The sequence below is a fragment of the Piliocolobus tephrosceles genome, chromosome 12 (genome assembly GCF_002776525.5).
Source record: "Piliocolobus tephrosceles isolate RC106 chromosome 12, ASM277652v3, whole genome shotgun sequence".
Lineage (NCBI taxonomy): Eukaryota > Metazoa > Chordata > Mammalia > Primates > Cercopithecidae > Piliocolobus > Piliocolobus tephrosceles.
The window spans coordinates 2,565,101-2,587,959 of record NC_045445.1 but is presented as its reverse complement, the minus strand read 5'-3'; the positions used below and the strand labels follow the sequence as shown (position 1 = coordinate 2,587,959).

The following is a 22,859-nucleotide window of genomic DNA, read 5'->3' as shown; positions in this document are numbered from 1 at the left end:
TCCATCCAAATCTCATCTTGAATTGTAGTTTCCATAATCCCCATGTGTCGTGGGAGGGACCTGGTGGGAGGAAATTGAATCGGGGGGCAGGTATCCTTACGCTGTTCTCATGATAGTGAATGAGTTCTCATGAGATTTGATAGTTTTATAAGGTGCTTTTCCCCCTTTACTTAGCACTTCTGTCCCTGCAACCATGTGAAGAGGGATGTGCTTGCTTTCCCTTCTGCTTTGTCATGTGGAACTGTGAGTCAATTAAACCTTTTTCCTTTATAAATTACCCAATCTTGGGCAGTTCTTTATAGCAGTGGGAGAATGAACTAATACATCATCTGACAAGGGATTAATAACCAGAAGATATAAGCCACTCAAACAACTCAATAGAAAATATAAATGAATAAATAATCCTGCTTTAAAATGGGCAAAAGATCTGAATAGACATTTCTCTAAAGAAGACATACAAATGCCCAACAGGTATATGGAAAATGCTCAACATCACTAATCATCAGGGAAATGCAAAACAAAACCACAATGAGATATCATCTCATCTCAGTTAAAATGGCTTTTATCTGAAAGATAGGCAATTACAGATGCTTGCAAGGATGTGGTAAAAGGGAAAGTTTATACACTGTTGGTGGAAATGTAAATTAGTATAACCACTATGGAGAACAGTATGGAGATTCCTCAGAATACTAAAGATAGAACTACCATATGATCCTGCAAATCCACTACTGGGTACATATCAAAAAGAAAGGAAATCAGTATGTTCAAGAGCTACCTGCCCTCCCATGTTGATTGCAGCACTATTCACAATAGCCATAATACGGCATTGACCTAAGTGCCCACCAATGGATGAATGGATAAAGAAAATATGGTAGAATACGTAATGAAATACCATTCAGCCTTAAATATAATGAAATCATCCTGCCATTGGCAGAAACTTGAATGGAACTGAAGGTCATTAAATTATGTAAAATACAGTAATCACAGAAAGACAAATATTGCATATTCTCACTTATATGTAGGAGCTAAAAAGTTTGATCTAATGAAGATAGAGAGTAGAATGATGATTAGTAGAGCGGGGGAGGGTAGTAGGGAGGAGGGATTACAGGACAAAAAAGAACATAAAGGTATTTATTACCACTGAATTATACACTCAAAATGGTAAAGATGGTAAAGTGTATATGTATTATTTTACCTCAATAAGTAAAAGTAAAATAGATAAATAAATATTACTGAAGGAAACACAATGTGGCTATATGCTATGTACATACAAGAGACACATCTAAAGACGTAAAAACACAGAAGGTTTGAAAGTATTGTGATGCACAAATATGTGTGGGAAAATCATAAACATAAAGATAGAGCTGTAAAGTACAAACAAAAGGGCATATTAAAAAATCCTCTTTGAGATAAAATATAATTACACTAACAAATGGAGTATCTTGAGTGGAAAATGTAACAACTCTAACTTTGTATATTTCAGTAACAGGTACTCAAAATATCTACTGCAAAAAATTGAAATACAAGGAAAAATCAACAAACCTTTAGACTCACGATAAGTGAAAGACCAATCAGACCAATAATTTATAAATTAAAAAAATAGAACAACCCAGTTGGTAAGGATGAGCTAATAAACACTCATAAACTTATCTACTTAACACCTAGTAAAACACACACAGCATATTTACTTCCCACCCCACCCCCGACCAAAAAAAATGACCACGTGCTAACATACAGGGCAAATCTCAAGAAACATGAAAAGGTTTTACATCCTACAGACCATTCTCTTTCAATATGAGGCATTAAATTAAGAATCAATAACTAAAAGTTTTATAGTTGGAAATTGAAAAACACTAAAAAAATTTCAAGAAACAAAAAAGAAACCTTAAAGGATATTTGAAGTGAACAATAGTGAAAATGTTTACATATGAAATCTTGTTTGGGGCTCTTGAAGTGATGCTTGGAGGGAAATTGATATCCATAAAGATGCCTTAAAGATAGCCTTTAAGGAAAAGGAAAACCAATAAGTTAATCTACCTCAGGAAACCCAAAGGACCACAGAATACCCCAAGGAAAGTAAAGAAAGAGATGATCCAAATAAGAGCAAAAATTAGTGAAACAGAAAACAAAAATAAATAATACAGATGACGAACAAAACAAAAATAAGGTTACTTTGAAAACACTAATGATACAGAAAATTTCTGATAAGTTTAATCGAGAAAACAAGACAGGGAGAATTGTTATGGGTAGGGGTAAGAATATGGGTACATGGAGCCCAATTACACTGTTTTTTCTACTTTGGGGTGTGTGTGTGTGTGGCATATGTTTTACATATATATTTATTTATAGGATATAAATATATTTATAGAAATATATTCATATGTATGATAAATGTATACATTTATAATTCTATATTATTTAATTTAAACCTAAAATAAATATATGTACATATTTGCTTTAAATATAAAGTATATATATTTACATATTTATTTTAAATTTAAAAAAATAAGGCTGGGTGTGGTGGCTCATACCTGTAATCCCAGCACTTCGGGAGGCCAAGGCAGGCAGATCACAAGGTCAGGAGTTCGACACCAGCCAGCCTGGCCAACATGGTGAAACCCTGTCTCTACTAAAAAATACAAAAATTAGCAGGGTTTGGTGGCGCATGCCTATAATCCTAGCTACTGGGGAGGCTGAGGCAGGACAATCGCTTGAACCTGGGAGGCAAAAGTTGCAGTGAGCTGAGATCATGCAACTGCACTCCAGCCTGGGCAACAGAGCAAGATTCCGTCTCAAAATAAATAAATAATTTATATCCTGTAAATAAATTATATATATATTTATAGGATACATATAGATGGATAGATATGAATGAGAGACAGTTAATTTGGGAATACTTATGAACATACACACAAATACTAAGAATAAAATAATAGTAAAACTAACTAAAAAATATATAAAAAGTTATACCTCCCTGTAAAATCATAATATTAGGAAATCTATTGATGTAATTAATTAATAACATTAACAGATTAGAGGAGAAAAGTCATGCAATCATCTTAATACAGGCCAAAGGAAGAGTTACAAAATTTCAAATACATTCATTATTAAACACACACACACACAGCCCACAGGAAACTTTAATACAAAAGTGGCAATATGAAGAAACAGTGTCACCTAGAGTTTATACTTTTGCTGATGCAAAAGACATAGACAATAAACAAGGTGGTGGCAAAACCATCTTGTCTTTAGTAGTACAGACTGACTACTAAACATATAAAAAGATGCTTAAACCTCAAAGGTAATCAGAAAAATGCAAACAAAATAAATTAGATACCATGTTATACTCATCACAGTGTCAAAAATAAAGTATAACAATACAAAACATTAGCAAAAGTGCAGAGAAATTGAGCTCTCACACACTGCTATTGGGATTATAAATTGATATGATTCATCACAAGAGTATTTGGCCCTAAACTGAAAAAAATTAAAAATGTGCAAGCCCTAACAAACCACAAATTTTATCTTTAGGTACACACCCTACAGAAACTAAAAAATGTTCACAAAAATACATGTACAAGAATGTTTGTTGTATTACTGCTTTTTAATAGCCAAAAGAGGAAACAGCCCAAATACACATTAACAACAGAATGGATGAATGTATGAATACATATTCACACAACATAATAATCTTTGATAGTTAAAATAAATGAATTAGAGTGAAATACATTAAAAAGTAGAGCTTTTAATACATGGTAAAAAATAAGTTGTAAAATGATACACATACTATGGATGAGTTTTATATAAAAGTTTCAAAATACAAAAGCCACTATTTGTTATTTATGAATGTATGTGATATACACATTCTTATTTATAACGTATGCATATAAATGACAAAAAGACAAAAGCAACTTCATGGTTGTGAATATCTTTGAGGAGGGAGGGAAACAGAGAAATGGTATCAGGGTAAGGTACACAAGTAACTTTTCTTGTATCTTTAAATATTATTTTTTAGATAATATGCCATAAAAAGACATACGGCACATTTTTAAGATTTTAAAATTTTGGATGATCATATTTATTTTTTCTCTACACAGAGAAATTGACGGCATAAAATAGACAAAGATTTTCATTCACTCTGTGCCTCGGACTGCCAGTAAGGGAGAATTTGAAGTAGACATACCTACTTTTTCCAGTACTAGAGAGGAAACAGGTATAATAATTTCAAGTCTACTGCCACCCAGGAAAGAGATCCCTGTGCTACTGTCCTTTTAATTAACAGTTTTTTTTTTTCTTCATGGTGTTTGGATACTAGGATAACTGCATAATTTTCATAAGCAGTTGTCATATCAGAATGTATGTTATCTGAATCTGTTGTCTAGAATGATTACTATAATGTCTTTTTCTGTGTTATTTCCCAGGCTTCCACTTTATTTCTGTCATTAAGCTAGATGGTTAGTTCTTTTATTGTATTGTATACTTGCACCGTTACCTGATTGTCCACTGTATACTACTGAGGAAAATCACAAAGTGATTATTTGCCCCTCAAGTATTCCATGACCTTTGGCCAAAAGCAATCAGATTTTGACCTAACCATTCTAGAAATGTAATCAATTCCTTCCCTGCAAATTGATCCCTTATATATGCTCCAAGGATGACTGCCTACAAATTGACAAATGAATTCTGTTGTTTTGTGAGGCATTTAAATCACATCTTCCAGATAATAAGCCTAAGTCTGCCTCCTGGGAAAGACACTTAATACATTTTCTACACAGGGCAGAGATGACACTTAGTTCTTGGGGAAGCATTTCTATCTTGTTAGAGCTTGAATGGCTTCGACTCTCTAACACTGTTTGATGTGTCAAAGCAGGCTCCCAGATAAAGCCTGCAAAGTTTATTCAGCTTTAGCAGTGTATGGGGCCAAGGTACTTGATAACTGCATTACAATGAAGGCCTTGCCATCTTCCCATTACAAGGGCCACTCCCTCTTATTTTGGCCATCCCATCTTTCCTCTGCTCTTCGCCTTCTCTTCATCATTCCCTATTTTGAAGAAACATAATCAATATCCTGATTTCAGATGTATTTAGCCCATGAAATGGTCTTATTGACATTGTTTATATGTCCTGGCTGTTCATGTTACATAAAAATATCCAAGGAGATTCCTGGTCATAGACTCCCAGAAAAAGCTCAAGGACATGGATTCCTTTCTATATTGCATCTGGAAATGCCATATCCTGTGGAATAAGAATAAATTGAAAGCCTAAAATAGACAAAGATTCTCATCTAGTCTGGGCCTCAGACTGCCAGTAAGGGAGAACTTGAAGTAGACATAGCTACTTTTTCCACTACTAGAGAGAAAACAGGTAAAATAATTTCAAGTCTACTGCCACCAGGAAAGAGATCCCTGTGCTACTGTCCTTTTAATTAACACAGTTTTTTTTTTTTCTGCATGGTGTTTGGATACTAGGATAACTGCATAATTTTCATAAGCAGTTGTCATATCATAATGTTATATGAATCTGTTATCTAGAATTATTACTATAATGTTCTCTTCTGTGTTCTTATTTCCCAGGATTCCATTTTATTTTGCTCATTAAGCTGGATGGTTAGTTCTTTCATTGTATTGTCTACTTGCACTATTACCTGATTGTCCACTGTATACCCCAGAAAATTTCTCCGTGGCAGCTGACACTAGTGGCACTAGCTGGCACCTAGTGGGATCTAAGCAAAGTGTTTCTGGGGAGAGGGTGAGGTTAATAATACCTAAAATTGGCATTTTAAGTTTCCCAGCTATTATCTCCCTTACTTTCCTAACATTACTCCTCTTTTCCCTCTTTATTTTCTCACTAGTTTTCTTGGTATAGTTCAGATAAATATTTGTTGATTACATACCACGGGACCTTGGGTTCCTGCACCTCTGACATGCTCAAGGACTAGAAGAGAAGGTGGAGCAGTGCCTGGAGCCTTAGGATCTTGAGAGCTAGGATGGAAGCTAACTCAGAAGGGAATTTGGACCAGATAGAAGAGCAGCCAATGTTTTTCTCAGCTGTTACTTTCCTGCTTTCCTTTCCAGTGAGCAACAATATGCCTAGAATTATATTCCTAAGCCACTTGCCCACTCTCTCTGCATTCTGATTCTTTGCAACCTTTCTGTTATTGCCACTTTCACCCTCTTCCTATACATCTGATGGAGAAAATGGTCTAAACTCTCCTAATAATAGATAATTATAGAAGGTTGCATGGCCCCAGTTCACTCAAATTGAGATAGTCTTTTTTGTTCTGTTTCTCTCCTAGGAGATCATGGATACAGGATTGGCATTACTACTGAGGAGCTATGATGCTTTGTGTGACCAGGAAGCTCAATTTGTTGCAAATGAATAACACAAGCCTCACCACAAGCCTGTGAAACTGCCAGGGCAACCATTTTTCAACTTATCTCTTGTACTCTGAATTAAATTTCTTTTTATTTTTCCCCTCTGACTTTCTCCTTAGAAACATCTACCAATGTTTAGCTTTCATCTTTGCTCAGTTCCCTGCTGTCATAGTTCCTTATTTTCATGAGTGGAGAAGCCACCAAACCTAGTAGCTGAAGCTTGGAGTCATCAATCATTGACTCACCAGTCTTAATAATCACTATTGTCTCCTGAGGAAAGTTATTTTCACTCTTTATCTGCAGGATTTGCAACTAATGTTTAATATCATCTCAACAAACACATACAGAGGACCTCTGTCAGGTTCTGTGCTAAATACTGGAGAAATAGAGATGTCCCTGACATGTTTTCTGTCTTTGAAAATTTTTCAGCTAAGTGGAGGAACACAGTCATTATTTTTCCCTCAAATTTGATTTGTTCCATCTCATTTATTCTTGCACTTAATAAAAAGTTGGGAGTTTACCATGTTCCAAACACTGAGTCAGACATTTATGGTATTGGGATGAACAAAACAGACATGGCTTATACCTTCATGGAGCTTTTGTCAAAAATGCTGAGAAGCTGTGTCTGTAAGGGCCAGTGTTTGGCCAAGGAATGTAGTGGGTGTAAAATATTATGGGTGGTGGTGTGTCAATGTTCAAAGTGGCAGCATAATTTTCCCCCTTTATGAACGAAAGACTGCCTCTATTTCCTTAGGAAAGTATTTTGGGCCAAAACTCCCTCTTTTCCTGGAAATGAGCCAAGAATCCAGGCAGCCCAAATTTTCATCAACTTTTCCAGGTAGTCTGTGGTCTCAGGGGAGCCTGCATTCTTGGTGAAACTAGTTGCCAAAGTCAGAAGACTGCCTAATGCTTTACCCGAATGCATCCCTGACCCTGGGATCAACTGAACAATCTACTTAGTAGTACAGAAAAAAACATTTCTCAAAACACCTGAAACATGCTTTTTAGCCAGAGTGATTGTACTTATTCTACCTTGTGACAGGATAGACATGCAGCTAAAAATAATGTGAAATTCATTTGATCAAACTCTGCCCTCTCTATCAGGAAGGTGCTATTCTGTTGCTTCAGCTAAATAATGTGGAATAAGAACAAACAAGCAATTTAACATGAAACTTCAAGAGAGATAGACAGAAAGTTCCAATTTTTAGAAATGTCTCCAGAGCCTGGGCACACCCATACACACCTGCTATGGTGAGAAAGCAGCAGAGTGAGGAGCTGGTTGGAACAGGGACTGTGTATGTCCTTCTCTGGTATGCCTGGGTTTAGGTATCTGTTTGCATGTGTGTGTCTATAGAATTCCTAGAATAGTATATGGGCTGTGTACCCTGTATATATTTGTTATGTGTATGTATATTTGTCTGAATGTTATTTGTGGTTGTTGGTACATGAATGAAAATGAGTGAGTGAGTGTATGTGTGTGTGAAGAGCCACTTCATTCATCCTGTTTATAAACATCCTAATTCATAATTAATTCCCAAGAATAGAAAAAGAGCTACATACACCTAGTGAGTATGGCTGTTTCCAATGGCCTGTGAGATCTCTGAATATAGAGCTTCCTAGGGCCCTTTAATGCATAGTTGGGCTCCTAAGGAGTACTTGTTGAATGACCAACTGGCAACAATTTTAACACATGCCTGGATTTTAACACATGCCTGTGGGTATTACTAGTCAACAAGTTGACAGAGGGTAAGGAAGACATACAGGCTTTCTTGCTATCCCTAAGAAAGAGCCATCTCCTCCATTCCTCATATCATACATACCCCTTAATGAGCTCTCCCTGTGTGTCAAATGCTGTTAAGTGCCAGAGAAGCCATGGAGACTTGGTACTTGCCCTAGAGGAGTTCAAAGGAAGTCTAATGCACCCTTCTCTTTATTCTACACTTGAAAGACAAGGTTCAGACCTCTCCTTTACCCATGCCTGGACTTCCAAACATTCACATGCTGATTATTTCTTCTCCGGAGAACTAGCCAGCATTTCCAACTGACTCCTAGATCTTGCAGCTGATTGAAGAGTCATGTAAAATCAATGGGCCTAAATCAACTGTCAGGCTCCAGACTTTTCCCCTTTGTACTCCATCCTGCACAGATCACCAGATCAATCATTCCAAAACAACACAGATATTTTTACTGTCCTAACAAAATCTACCCAATGGCTCTGCATTACCTATAAGAAAACCTCTACCACTTCCCTATACAACGGTTTGTGTTAGTCCAACAGGTGGAAAGAAGCTTTGTCCCCTGCCAGGTAGTAGTCCCACTGAAAATAGACATACAGAAAAAAACTCTAAGTAGTGAACATGGGCATTTCATTATCTTCAAACATATTTTCCCTGATACTAGGATTTTTATTTGCAACACAAAGTCAGTCATTCAACAAAAACTTATTGAGCATCTAATAATGGTCAGGTATACAAAGCAGATAATAGCTTCTTTGTGTCTCTAAATCATAATTATTCAATTGAATATTTGATACTCACTATATATTGATAGGTTATCTATTTGAGTGGGGCCTTCTGCTTCAACTCTCCACTGTATTCTTTGTTTTGAATACAACGGATAATGGTGAGGAAAGGGGCCACCTTTTGCTAGCTCTGCTGTGCCCTGCCCTATCCCTTTTTGAATCTGCAGTGAAACTCTCTCCATGCCCAAATCTGTACAAAGAATAGTTTCCAGAAGTGATTTAGATTCTTTCTCCAAACTATTTGTATCATTCTGGCCAGTCCATGTCCCTAGTGGATGAAGCCCAGTTGCAAGGAACAGACTTCTTGGAAGTCTGTTTTACTAAGCTGCTTTACTGAGAATCCCCACCACAATTCTCTCCTAATATGACCTATCTGTACCAGCGTGTGTGGTGCCAGCAGAGTGTGAAGGGAGAAGTCAGGGAAGGTTTAATTGAGGATAGGGAGCCAAACCAAGTTTTGAATGATGTGTCGTGGGAGAAAGATAAGGGCACCCCTGAAAGGGTTATATATATTACATGTGAATAGGTGAGGAGAGCAGGGCAAAGATGGATTTGGCTAAACTTAGGGTGGCGAGGGTAGGAAATTCATATGAGAAAAGACGACTCCTTAGAATATAGCTACAAGGCCCTGCCTTAGGAAAGCTCCGATTTATTTTCTTTGGTCTAGTGCATCCTCTTTTACATTTAACTTTGCAAGAACTTACCATGTCAGTGTCTGACACAGGTCCAAAACTGGTCACGTAGATGTCAGTCTTCACTTCAGTCACTGCATCTGCGTGAAAGAAAGTAGAAAAACAGAGTGTCAGGAAAGGTTTTTGTCTTAGCTCAGAGAGAGTCCAGTGCAGTACTCTGAATGACAGCCAACTTACTCCTTCTGAGAAAGGAAAACCCCTCAAAAACTTCTCATCTGTGCTATCTCTTCACAGGGAACATGCTGGGTACAGATTCAAAGTCTATCCCTTTAGATATCATTGAAAGTGACAGCAGAATACCAAAACAACAAAGTCTAGATAGGGCCCTTAGAGATCCCTGACATTCACAGGAGCTGAGCTCTCACTGGGCTTATCCTTACCTGTAGTAGGTTACAAATGTTACAATATCCAACACTCTTCCACTTCTAGGAAGATAGGATGATTGTGCTTCCACTCCCCTGCCTTTTTAAAGTAGAGAGGGGCAATAGGGATGGTTCTGGCTGTGGGAGAAAGTAATATGTGTGTCTCATGGCTGGAACAATTAATGTCTAATGCAAGACCCTCCATGTCATGATGATCATAAAAGCACACATTGATGTGATGCTACAATAAAACTGAAAAAGTCTGGAATGATGAGCTAATGTATGGAGGACCCACTGCCCTGGAAAGTTGCCTGGATCCACAATAGACTTTGCATGACTGAGAAATAATCTTTTGGGGGGTTAAGTGTCCCATATTTGGAGATAATTGATATTATTTGATACACTCTTTGCATTGATTTTCCTTCACTGTAACCATTTGTTTTACTTGTCAATCTTTCCACCTAACCCAAGAACTTCTGAAAGGTTTATTACTCAGATGGTGCTCATTAAACATCAAGTTTTGCATGAATGGATTAATCTCATCACACGTCGCATATTTGCCAAATTGGAAATTAATACTGTCTTAGTCCATTCAGGCTGTTACAACAAAATACCTTAGACTGGGTAATTTATAAAGAACATAAATTCATTGCTCACAGTTCTGGAGTCTGGGAAAATCTTCGATCAAGGCACCAGCAGATTCAGTGTCTGGTGAGGGTCCATTCCTCATAGGTGGTGACTTCTATGTCCTCACATGATGGAAGGGGCTAGGGAGCTTGCTCAAGCTTCTTTTATAAGAGCACTAATACCAATCATGAGGGTGGAGCCCTCCTGACCTGATCGCCTTCTAAAGGCCTCAACTCTTAGTACTATCACATAAATTGCAGCATACAGATTGTGGGGAGACAAAAACATCCAGAACAGCAGTTACCCAGAGAAGTGAAGTTTTTCCACTACTGAGTTTCTCTTTTCCTGCTTCTTTCAGCCCTATTTACCCCCACTGCAGCCCAGTTAGCCTACCCATTCCTGCATACCTCAAATGGAGCATGAGATAAGGCAGGCTATCCCAGCCTTGCAAAGCCCATTTCAGCCTACCAGACACCTCAAGATTACAGTAAACCAAACAAGTCTCACTCCAGTCCACCACAGCTGACCTGAATTGAGCACACTAGTAACACAGCTAACAGGAGTAAAGCCTACACAAGACTTGATGTATGTCTATAATAGAGCTGGCTACTGCAGTTTATGGTGCTATTTCTTTTCTCTCACAGAAAGGTAGGGAACACATCTACTCCATCTGTACCATATTAGTTGTACTCATCCAGACCTGAGTTTTGGCCCAAATGTATTTTAGCTCTCGTTGATTTCCCACTTTCCAGAACCATTCCTTAGGCTTAATATATTGTGCCCCTACTCAGGCATTTATGTGTTCAATATACTCAAGGCCACTACACTCATCCATAAACATTCCCATTTTGAGAAGAGACTATGAGTATCATTTAATAATAATCAACACTATAATCAATTCACCAAAAGACACAATTTACTCCCAAGTTTAATCAGAAAATAACATGTCTCTGAAACTAGAACTGTGTTTTAAATAGCTGGGCTCTCATCTAGAGCAGAGGATTATTTGGAGCTATTTCTGTACTTGAAGGAGAAGAGACAAAACTTCAGAACCCAGAATATGCTCCCTTAAGGTTTCTCCCTTCAGACACATTTTCAGGCTCATTGGTTAAAGAAGAAAATGCCCATATACCTACTGTGTGACATAATGACCTCCAATTGTCCTATCCCCAAATACATAAAACAAAATACATTCATTAATGGAAGAAACCACCATTATATTTGAATCCAATATTTCAGGCAAAAACATTGCTGATACAGAATAACTTTCTACATCAATATGGTTGTAAAATTGTAAGATAGTCATGCAGACTTCCAACATCCTACAGATAGGAAGAGAGATAGTAGGGAAAGTCTATAAAATTTATAGGTGGTATGGTTTGACTCTGTGTCCCCATCCAAATCTCACCTTGAATTGTAATCCCCATAATTCCCATATGTCAAGGCAGGACCAGGTGGTGGTAGTTGAATCGTGAGGGCGGTTTACCCCATGCTGTTCTCATGATAATGAGTGAATCTCATGATATTTGATGGTATAAGTGTCTGGCATTTCCCCTGCTGGCACTCATTCTCTCTCCTGTTGCCCTGTGAAGAGGTGCCTTCCACCATGATTGTAAGTTTCTTGAGGTCTCCCAAGCCATGCAAAGCTGTGAGACAATTAAACCTATTTTCTTTAGAAATTACCCAGTCTCACATGAAAAAATGCTCATCATCACTGGCCATCAGAGAAATGCAAATCAAAACCACAATGAGATACCATCTCACACCAGTTAGAATGGCAATCATTAGGAAGTCAGGAAACAACAGTTGCTGGAGAGGATGTGGAGAAATAGGAACACTTTTATACTGTTGGTGGGATTGTAAACTAGTTCAACCATTGTGGAAAACAGTATGGCAGTTCCTCAAGGATCTACAACTAGAAATACCATATGACCCAGCCATCGCATTACTGGGTATATACCCAAAGGATTATAAATCATGCTGCTATAAAGACACATTCACACATATGTTTATTGCGGCACTATTCACAATAGCAAAGACTTGGAAACAACCCAAATGTCCATCAGTGACAGACTGGATTAAGAAAATGTGGCACATATACACCATGGAATACTATGTAGCCATAAAAAAGGATGAGTTCATGTCCTTTGTAGTGACATGGGTGCAGCTGGAAACCATCATTCTCAGCAAACTTTCACAAGAACAGAAAACCAAACACCGCATGTTCTCACTCATAGGTGGGAATTGAACAATGAGATCACTTAGATATGGGAAGGGGAACATCACACACCGGGGCCTATTATGGGGAGGGCGGAGGGGGCAGGGATTGCATTGGTAGTTATACCTGATGTAAATGACGAGTTGATGGGTGCTGATGAGTTGATGGGTGCAGCACACCAACATGGCACATGTATACATATGTAACAAACCTGCACGTTGTGCACATGTACCCTAGAACTTAAAGTATAATAGAAAAAAATTAAATCTTTGCTAAAAATAAAAAATAAAAAAAAATAAACTACCCAGTCTCGGGTATTTCTTCATAGCAGCGTGAGAACAGACAAATACACTGGTTATGGTGGGACTCAAGAGTTAATGGATAGGATGGCTTGATGGCAATCTCAACTCTAAAGTGACCAAGGAAGGTCTTCTATCTATATTGCCTCCTCCAATCCTCTTCTAAGTACCTTTCTTCTATTTCTTTTTTTTCTTCCATTCTTCTTTCCTCTCCTCTTCATTCAACACCACTTCCTCTATTCCAATTTTCTTACCCATCAGATTCTTTCCAAATGGGATAGAAATGGAGGAAGAAGGGATTTGGTGTTCAGTGTACCAGACCAGCTAGCTACTAGACCAAACTTCCCAACATTATTTTCCTGCTGTTCCCCACACTGTTTCTTTCTCAACAATCAATGTTTGCCTTTTCAATGAAAGTGAACAGGTTAGAAATAAGAATGGCACCAGATTTGCATCAACCAGAAATCCTTCATGCAGTCAGGTGTGGAAAAGGGATTGTTACTGCATCCTGGTATCATAAGTGAGAGAGGGCTCTGAATTTATGTTACCATCCATAGGCCTCTACTCCAAGCCCAGGCAAAAGCAGGGATATTTGACATGACTCCAGTGTTCTACACAGGGACCACTAGGCCTTGGTGTCTAGCCCCATCTTCTGGCTAAGAAATCGAGCTGTCTTGGGGCAAGGCACCTGACAACACATGGAGAAGAACCCTGATGAAGTATGATACAGTAGTTAAAATCATGACTAAGTTTGGATTTAGGCTCTGCCACTGCTTTTTGTGTGCCTTTGTACCTATTTCTTCTGGAAAACTGAGATAATGATACCTCAGAATTGCTCTGAGAATTTAAGGAGATAGTATTTAGACCAGTAGTTAGAACAGATTCAGTGTTTAGTACATGTTAGCTAATGCTGCTGCTTAACACTATTTCTGAGACTAGATCACATGAGCCACCCATAAGGCCAAATGGGTAGAACTCACACAGATGTCTAAGGTCCTGGGTCCTAGACACTGAAGACAGTATCCACTCACCACTTCAGCTCCTCTATGTGAAGGAATGACTAGGAGTTTCCCATTTCATTTGATTAAGTGTAAAGGCCAGTGAATTAAACTGAAACTCATGAGGGCCACAATATATAGAGTCTAGCCTCTGTTGACAGAATTCTTAATAGAGACAAATATGAAATATTAATTAATGGAAGATAAGAAGGAATTTTTCTTCTCTTTTTATAGATCTGTTTACAGTTGCTGCTTGGCTCTTTCTTTGTTTGCTTCAGGGATTTAATTTGCTTCCAATGTTATCTTCTGAAACAAAAGGTGAATACAATTATTTTTTCCTTTTGCAAATTTACTGCAGTATTGGAAGTGCTTGGATGATCCTCAAGTGGTCTGCACATATATGCATAATGTACACATATACATGATCACACACGCCCTTAAACCTCAGCAAGACTCCCATTGGTAGGGAACTCATTTGCCAGGCCCTATAGTACTTCTGCTTGCTGCTAATCTGAAATAATAAATAAAGATGAGCCGATCAGCAAGTGATCACTGTATTTATGTTGAATATATTGCTCATAATATACTGTATTTTCTGGTTTTACCTCAAATATATGTCCAATAATTCTTGAATTTTCTTGAAACCAGTCTCTGTAAGTTTTCCATTTCTAGCTGCTCCACCCCAGCACAAACATGCACATTTATCTTAGTGCTACCCTTTGGACCCACACAACAAAGTCTGCCTTCTGTTCCTTTTAAGATTTAAGAGCTTCAGAGATTTAACGAAAGTGATCCTTGTTCCCCTGTCTGCTCTTCTTGTTTCTTTCCATACTAAATGTCCCAAATTATTTTGATTATGTCTCCCTTCTCTTTTTTTTTGGCTCATCTTGTATTTTTTCTCTCTTTCTTTCTTTCTTTTTAAATTATACTTTAAGTTCCAGGATACATGTGCACAACGTGCAGGTTTGTTCCATAGGCACACATGTGCCATGTTGGTTTGCTGCACAAATTAACTCGTCATTTACATTAGGTATTTCTCCTAATGCTATCCCTCCCCCTGCCCCCCACCCCACGCCAGGCCCTGTGTCCAAGTGTTCTCATTGTTCAATTCCCACCTATGCGTGAGAACATGCGGTGTTTGGTTTTCTGCCCTTGTGATAGTTTGCTAAGAATGATAGTTTCCAGCTGCATCCATATTCCCGCAAAGAACATGAACTCATCCTTTTTTATGGTTGCATAATATTCCATGGTGTATATATACCACATTTTCTTAATCCAGTCCTTCATTGGTGGACATTTGGGTTGGTTCCAAGTATTTGTTATTGCAAATAGTGCCACAATAAACATGTGTGCATGTTTCCTTATAGTAACATGATTTATAATCCTTTGGGTATATACCTGGTAATGGGATTGCTAGGTCAAATGGGATTTCCAGTCCTAGATCCTTGAGGAATCCCACACTGTCTTTCACAATGTTTGAACTAGTTTACACTCCCATCAACAAAGTAAAAGCATTCCTATTTCTCCACATCCTCTCCAGTATCTGTTCTTTCCTTTTTAATGATCACCATTCTAACTGGTGTGAGATGGTATCTCATTGTGGTTTTGATTTGCATTTCTCTGATGACCAGTGATGATGAGCATTTTTTCATGTGTCTGTTGGCTATATAAATGTCTTCTTTTGTGAAGTGTATGTTCATATCCTTTGCCCACTTTTTGATGGGGTTGTTTGTGTTTTTCTTGTAAATTTGCTTAAGTTCTTTGTAGATTCTGGATATCAGCCCTTTGTCAGATGGGTAGATTGCAAAAATTTTCTCCCATTCTGTAGGTTGCCTATTCACTCTGATGGTAGTTTATTTTGCTGTGCAGAAGCTCTTTAGTTAAATTAGATCCCATTTTTCTATTTTGGTTTTTGTTGCCATTGCTTTTGGTGTTTTAGTCATGAAGTCCTTGCCCATGCCTATGTCCTGAATGGTATTGCCTAGGTTTTCTTCTAGGGTTTTTACGATTTTAGGTCTAACATTTAAGTCTTTAATCAATCTTGAATTAGTTTTTGTATAAGGCGTAAGGAACGGATACAATTTCAGCTTTCTACATATCACTAGCCAGTTTTCCCAGAACCATTTATTAAATAGGGAATTCTCTCCCCATTACTTGTTTTTGTCAGGTTTGTCAAAGATCAGTTGTTGTTGATATGTGGTGTTATTTCTAAGGCCTCTGCTCTGTTCCATTGGTTTACATATCTGTTTTGATACCAGTACCATGCTGTTTTGGTTACTATAGCCTTGTAGTATAGTTTCAAGTCAGGGAGTATGATGCCTCCAGCTTTTTTCTTTTGGCTTAGGATTGTCTTCGCAATGCAGGCTCTTTTTTGGTTCCATATGAACTGCAAAGTAGTTTTTTCCAATTCTGTGAAGGAAGTCATTGGTAGCTTGATGGGGATGGCATTGAATCTATAAATTACCTTGGGCAGTATGGCCATTTTCACAATATTGATTCTTTCTATCCATGAGCATGGAACGTTCTTCCATTTGTTTGTGTCCTCTTTTATTTCATTGAGCAATGGTTTGTAGTTCTCCTTGAAGAGGTCCTTCACATTCCTTGTAAGTCAGATTCCTAGGTGTTTTATTCTCTTCGAAGCAATTGTGAATGGGAGTTCACTCATGATTTGACTCTCTGTTTGTCTGTTATTGGTGTATAAGAATGCTATTGGTGTATAAGAATGCTTGTGATTTTTGCACATTGATTTTGTATCCTGAGACTTTGCTGAAGTTGCTTATCAGCTTAAGGAGATTAGGGGCTGAGACGATGGGATTTTCTAAATATACAATCATGTCATCTGCAATCAGGGACAATTTGACTTCCTCTTTTCCTAACTGAATACCCTTTATTTCTTTCTCTTGCCTGACTGCCTGGCCAGAATTTTCAACACTATGTTGAACAGGAGTGGTGGGAGAGGGCATCCCTGTCTTGTGCCAGTTTTCAAAGGGAATGATTCTAGTTTTTGCCCATTCAGTATGATATTTGCTGTGGGTTTGTCATAAATAGCTCTCATTATTTTGAGATACATCCCATCAATACCTAATTTATTGAGAGTTTTTAGCATGAAGGGCTGTTGAATTTTGTCAAAGGCCTTTTCTGCATCTATTGAGATAATCCTGTGGTTTTTGTCATTGGTTCTGTTTATGTGATGGATTATATTTATTGATTTGTGTATGTTGAACGAGCCTTGCATCCCAGGGATGAAGCCGACTTGATCGTGGTGGGTAATCTTTTTGATGTACTGCTGGATTCGGTTTGCCAGTATTTTATGGAGGACTTTCGCATTAATGTTCATCAGGGATATTGGCCTAAAATTCTCTTTTTTTGTTGTGTCTCTGCCAGGCTTTGATATCAGGATGATGCTGCCTTCATAAAATGAATTAGGAAGGATTCCCTCTTTTTCTATTGATTGGAATAGTTTCAAAAGGAATGGTACCAGCTCCTCTTTGTACCTCTGGTAGAATTTGGCTCTGAATCCATCTGGTCCTGGACTTTTTTTTCGGTTGGTAGGCTATTAATTATTGCCTCAATTTCAGAGTCTGTTATTGGTCTATTCAGAGATTCAACTTCTTCCTGGTTTAGTTTTGGGAGGGTGTATGTGTCCAGGAATGTATTCATTTCTTCTAGATTTTCTAGTTTATTTGTGTAGAGGTACTTATAGTATTCTCTGATGGTAGTTTGTATTTCTGTGGGATCAGTGGTGATATCCCCTTTATCACTTTTTATTGCATCTATTTGATTCTTCTCTCTTTTCTTCTTTATTAGTCTTGCTAGTGGTCTATCAATTTTGTTGATCTTTTCAGAAAACCAGCCACTGAATTCACTGATTTTTTTTAATGGTTTTTTGTGTCTCTATCTCCTTCAGTTCTGCTCTGATCTTAGTTATTTCTTGCCTTCTGCCAGCTTTTGAATATGTTTGTTCTTGCTTCTCTAGTTCTTTCAATTATGATGTTAGGGTGTTGCTTTTAGATCTTTCCTGCTTTTTCTTATGGGCATTTAGTGCTATAAGTTTCCCTCTGTACACTGCTTTAAATGTGTCCCAGAGATTTTGTTACATTGTATCTTTGTTCTCATTGGTTTCAAAGAACATCTTTACTTCTGCCTTCATTTCTTTATGTACCCAGTAGTCATTCAGGAGCATGTTGTTCAGGTTCTATGTAGCTGTGCGGTTTTGAGTGAGTTTCTTAATCCTGAGTTCTAATTTGATTGCACTGTGGTCTGAGAGACAGTTTGTTGTGATTTCTGGTTTTTTACATGTGGGGAGGAGTGCTTTACTTCCAACTATGTGGTCCATTTTGGAATAAGTGCGATGTGGTGCTGAAAAGAATGTATATTCTGTTGATGTGGGGTGGATATTTCTGTGGATGTCTATTAGATCTGCTTGGTGCAGAGCTGAGTTCAAGTCCTGGATATCCTTTTTAACCTTCTGTCTCGTTGATCTGTCTGATGTTGACAGTGGGGTGTTAAAGTCTCCCATTATTATTGTGTGGGAGTCTAAGCCTCTTTGTAAGTCTCTAAGGACTTGCTTTATGAATCTGGGTGCTCCTGTATTAGGTGCATATATATTTAGGATAGTTAGCTCTTCTTGTTGAATTGATCCCTTTACCATTACGTAACGGCCTTCTTTGTCTCTTTTGATCTTTGTTGATTTAAAGTCTGATTTATCAGAGACTAGGATTGCAACCCCTGCTTTTGTGTGTGTGTGTTCCATTTGGTTGGTAGATCTTCCTCCATCCCCTTATTTTGAGTCTATGTGTGTCTCTGCATGTGAGGTGGGTCTCCTGAATACAGCACACTGATGGGTTTTGACTCTTTATCCAATTTGCCAGTCTGTGTCTTTTAATTGGGGCATTTAGCCCATTTACAGTTAAGGATAATATTGTTTGTGTGAATTTGATCCTGTCATTATGATGTTAGCTAGTTAGTTTGCCCATTAGTTGATGCAGTTGCTTCCTAGCTTTGATGGTCTTCACAAATTGGCATGTTTTTGCAGTGGCTGGTACCAGTTGTTCCTTTCCATGTTTATTGCTTCCTTCAGGAGCTCTTGTAAGGCAAGCCTGGTGGTGAAAAAATCTCTCAGCATTTGCCTCTCTGTAAAGGATTTTATTTCTCCTTGACTTGTGAAGATTAGATATGTAATTCTGAGTTGGAAATTCTTTTCTTTAAGAATGTTGAATATTGGCCCCCACTCTTTTCTGGCTTGTAGAGTTTCTGCCAAGAGATCCATGTTAGTCTGATATGCTTCCCTTTGTGGGTAACCCGACCTTTCTCTCTGTCTGCCCTTTACATTTTTTCCTTCATTTCAACCTTGGTGAATCTGACCACTATGTGTCTTGGGGTTGCTCTTCTCGAGGAGTATCTTTGTGGTGTTCTCTGTATTTCCTGAATTTGAATGTTGGCCTGCCTTACTAGGTTGAGGAAGTTCTCCTGGATAATATCCTGAAGAGTGTTTTCCAAGTTGATTCCATTCTCCCCGTCACTTTCAGGTACACCAATCAAATGGAGATTTGGTCTTTTCACTAGACCCATATTTCTTGAAGGCTTTGTTTGCTTCCTTATACTCCTTTTTTCTCTAAACTTCTCTTCTCGCTTTATTTCATTAATTTGATCTTCAATCACCGATACCCTTTCTTCCACTTGCCCAAATTGGCTACTGAAGTGTGTGCATGTGTCACATAGTTCTCGTGTCATGGTTTTCAGCTCCATCAGGTCATTTAAGGTCTTCTCTACACTATTTATTCTAGTTAGCCATTTGTCTAATCTTTTTTTTTTCCCCAAGGTTTTTAACTTCCTTGCAATGGGTTCAAACATCCTCCTTTAGGTTGGAGAAGTTTGTTATTACTGACCTTCTGAAGCCTACTTCCACCAACTCGTCAAAGTCATTCTCCATCCAGCTTTGTTCCATTGCTAGCGAGGAGCTGCGATCCTTTGTAGAAGAGGCTTTCTGGTTTTTCGAATTTTCAGCTTTTCTGCTCTGGTTTCTCCCCATCTTTGTGGTTTTATCTACCTTTGGTCTTTGATGTTGGTGACCTATGGATGGGGTTTTGGGGTGGATGCCCTTTTTGTTGATGTTGATGCTATTCCTTTCTGTTTGTTAGTTTTCCTTCTAACAGTCAGGTCTCTCAGCAGCAGGTCTGTTGGAGTTTGCTGGACGTTCACTCCAGACCCTGTTTGCCTGGGTATCACCAGTGGAGGCTGCAGAACAGCAAATATTGCAAAACAGCAAATATTGCTGCCTGATCCTTCCTCTGAAAGCTTCGTCCCAGAGGGGCACCCACCTGTACAAGGTGTTAGTCGGCCCCTATTGGGAGGTGTCTCCTAGTTAGGCTACACAAGTGTCAGGGACCCACTTGAGGAGGCAGTCTGTCTGTTCTCTGAGCTCAAACACCATGCTGGGAGAATCACTGCTCTCTTCAGGGCTGTCAGACAGGGACGTTTAAGTCTGCAGAAGTTTCTGCTGCCTTTTGTTCAGCTATGCCTTGCCCCTAGAGGTGGAGACTACAGAGGCAGCTGACCTTGCTGAGCTGTGGTGGGCTCCGTCCAGTTCAAGCTTCCCCAGCTGCTTTGTTTACCTACTCAAGCCTCACCACTGGCGATGCCCCTCCCCCTTCCAGGCTGTTGCCTCACAGGTCAATCTCAGACTGCTGTGCTAGCAGTGAGCAAGGCTCTGTGGGCATGGGGTCCGCCAAGCCAGGCATTGGATATAGTCTCCTGGTGTGCAGTTTGCTAAGACCACTGGAAAAATGCAGTATTTGGGTGGAAGTGTCCCATTTTTCTGGGTACCATCTGTCACGGCTTCCCTTGGCTAGGAAAAGGAAAGCCCCTGATCCCTTGCACTTCCGCAGTGAGGCAATGCCCTGCCCTGCCTCGGCTCGCCCTCCGTGGGCTGCACCCACTGTCCAACCAGTCCCAATGAGATGAACCAGTTACCTCAGTTTGAAATGCAGAAATCACCCATCTTCTGAGTCAATCATGCTGGGAGCTGCAGACTGGAGCTGTTCCTATTCGGCCACCTTGGAATTGGAAAAATGTCTCCCTTCTTTTGACATGGTTTTGAGCACCCTCACTGTACCCTATTAATTTTTTTCCTCTGGCTCAGGTCCAATTAGTTAACTGACCCTCTGAAATACATTTTGTGGTGAGAGTTTGTCACAATTCTATTAGACATATGAGATAAATGATATGAACAAAACTCAATTACACCTTTTCATCTCATTATGGGTCATGATAGACTCTTCAGTTCCTCACCATGCCATTCTAAGGACAGTGAGGTTTTGAGGATTTGGGCTTTGGCCAAGAGAACAAAGTCATGACTTTCCTGTTTTCTCACCTCCAGATCACTGGAAATTTTGTTGAATAGGTGCTCATTATTGCACACACTTTTCATCTTGAAGAGGGACTGGGCACCTGTAAATGAGCTCCCATGTGACTAGCTATCTGAGTTGGCTAGCCTCATAGATTTCAGGAGTGAACAACAGTGACTTATGTACAAGCTCTTGTAGATCTAAGATCTAGAGTGCTTCGTTCTCATGTTAATGACCTTTCCATTTGTCATTGGAAATATTTGGAGACTAACGTACTATAAGTACTCATTAATTTCCCCTTCCCCTTGCAGTAGCATTAATCACAGATAAACACTCTGGAAGAATCATAAACAGATTGCTTAGGGAAGCAGAAATTACAAAAGATTGTATCAGAAGTCCTGTGCTCCAGTCTTGGCTCTGCAATTGAGGGCAAACCTGACACCTTTCAATATTTGGTAGGCTTGGGGTTTAGCATTTTGCTTGCATATGCTATTTCCTCTAGTGTCTAGTACCTGGAATGTGAAGCAAGACATTGATAGTTAGCTGCTTTTCCTTTTCTTTCCTTCTTTCTTTCTTTCTTTCTTTTCTTTTCTTTTCTTTTTTCTTTTTTTTTTTTGAGACAGAGTTTCACACTGTTGCCCAGGCTGGAATGCAGTGGCATGATCTCAGCTCACTGCAACCTCCACCTCCTGGGCACAAACCATTCTCCTTCCTCAGCCTCCCAAGTAGCTGGGATTACAGGCACCCACCACCGCACCCAGCTATTTTTGTATTTTTAGTAGATAAGGGATTTCACCATGTTGGCCAGGCTGGTATTGAACTCCTGACCTGAAGTGATCCTCCCGCCTTGACTTCCCAAAGTGCTGGGATTACACCACGCCCAGCCAGCCAGCTGCTTTTCTGTTGAGGACTTTAGTGTAGGACTGTACACAACATATGCTGATAAAATAACACCAGAAAGAACTACCAAAACATTTAAGAGACCACAATTTCCACCAACTTTACCATTGTGGGTTCTTGTTAACTCCACTATTGTTTTACTAGAATCTAGACTCTGACAAAGGTAGGATTGAATAAAGTTCACTGCCTGTTTCCCAAAATTCTCAGGTATTTCATTCTTAATGAAGTCTCAAAATTAACGTTCCAGTCCCAGGCCCCATATAGTTGTTGGACAGTAGACACCATTCAGAGGACTCTACTCCATTCACTGGCCCTACAAAAGCACTGATTCTTGTGCCATCACTATCAGCGTTCCACCTTCTTCATCTTTATCCCATTCCTCAATTTGACATTTAATATTGAAATCGTAAAGTACCAAAACATATTTCAATTGTCAATTCAAATGATTTCATTTTTCTTTCACTAGTTCTAGATTTTCCCTTCCTCCAACCTCTCCTTTTGCCTTTTCCCTACACTTATTAT

General features: G+C 38.8%; 1 protein-coding gene across 1 annotated transcript in view; it reads right to left on the bottom strand.

The window, feature by feature from the left end:
• The window catches only part of GABRA3 (gamma-aminobutyric acid type A receptor subunit alpha3), a 171,915-nt gene that overhangs the window by 86,830 nt on the left and 62,226 nt on the right, over positions 1 to 22,859 (bottom strand). The window contains exon 2 of the mRNA XM_026451624.1: positions 9,600 to 9,667. Coding sequence (XP_026307409.1) covers positions 9,600 to 9,602 — 3 coding nt within the window. The 5' untranslated portion in view covers positions 9,603 to 9,667. The remainder of the gene's footprint in view (positions 1 to 9,599; positions 9,668 to 22,859) is intronic.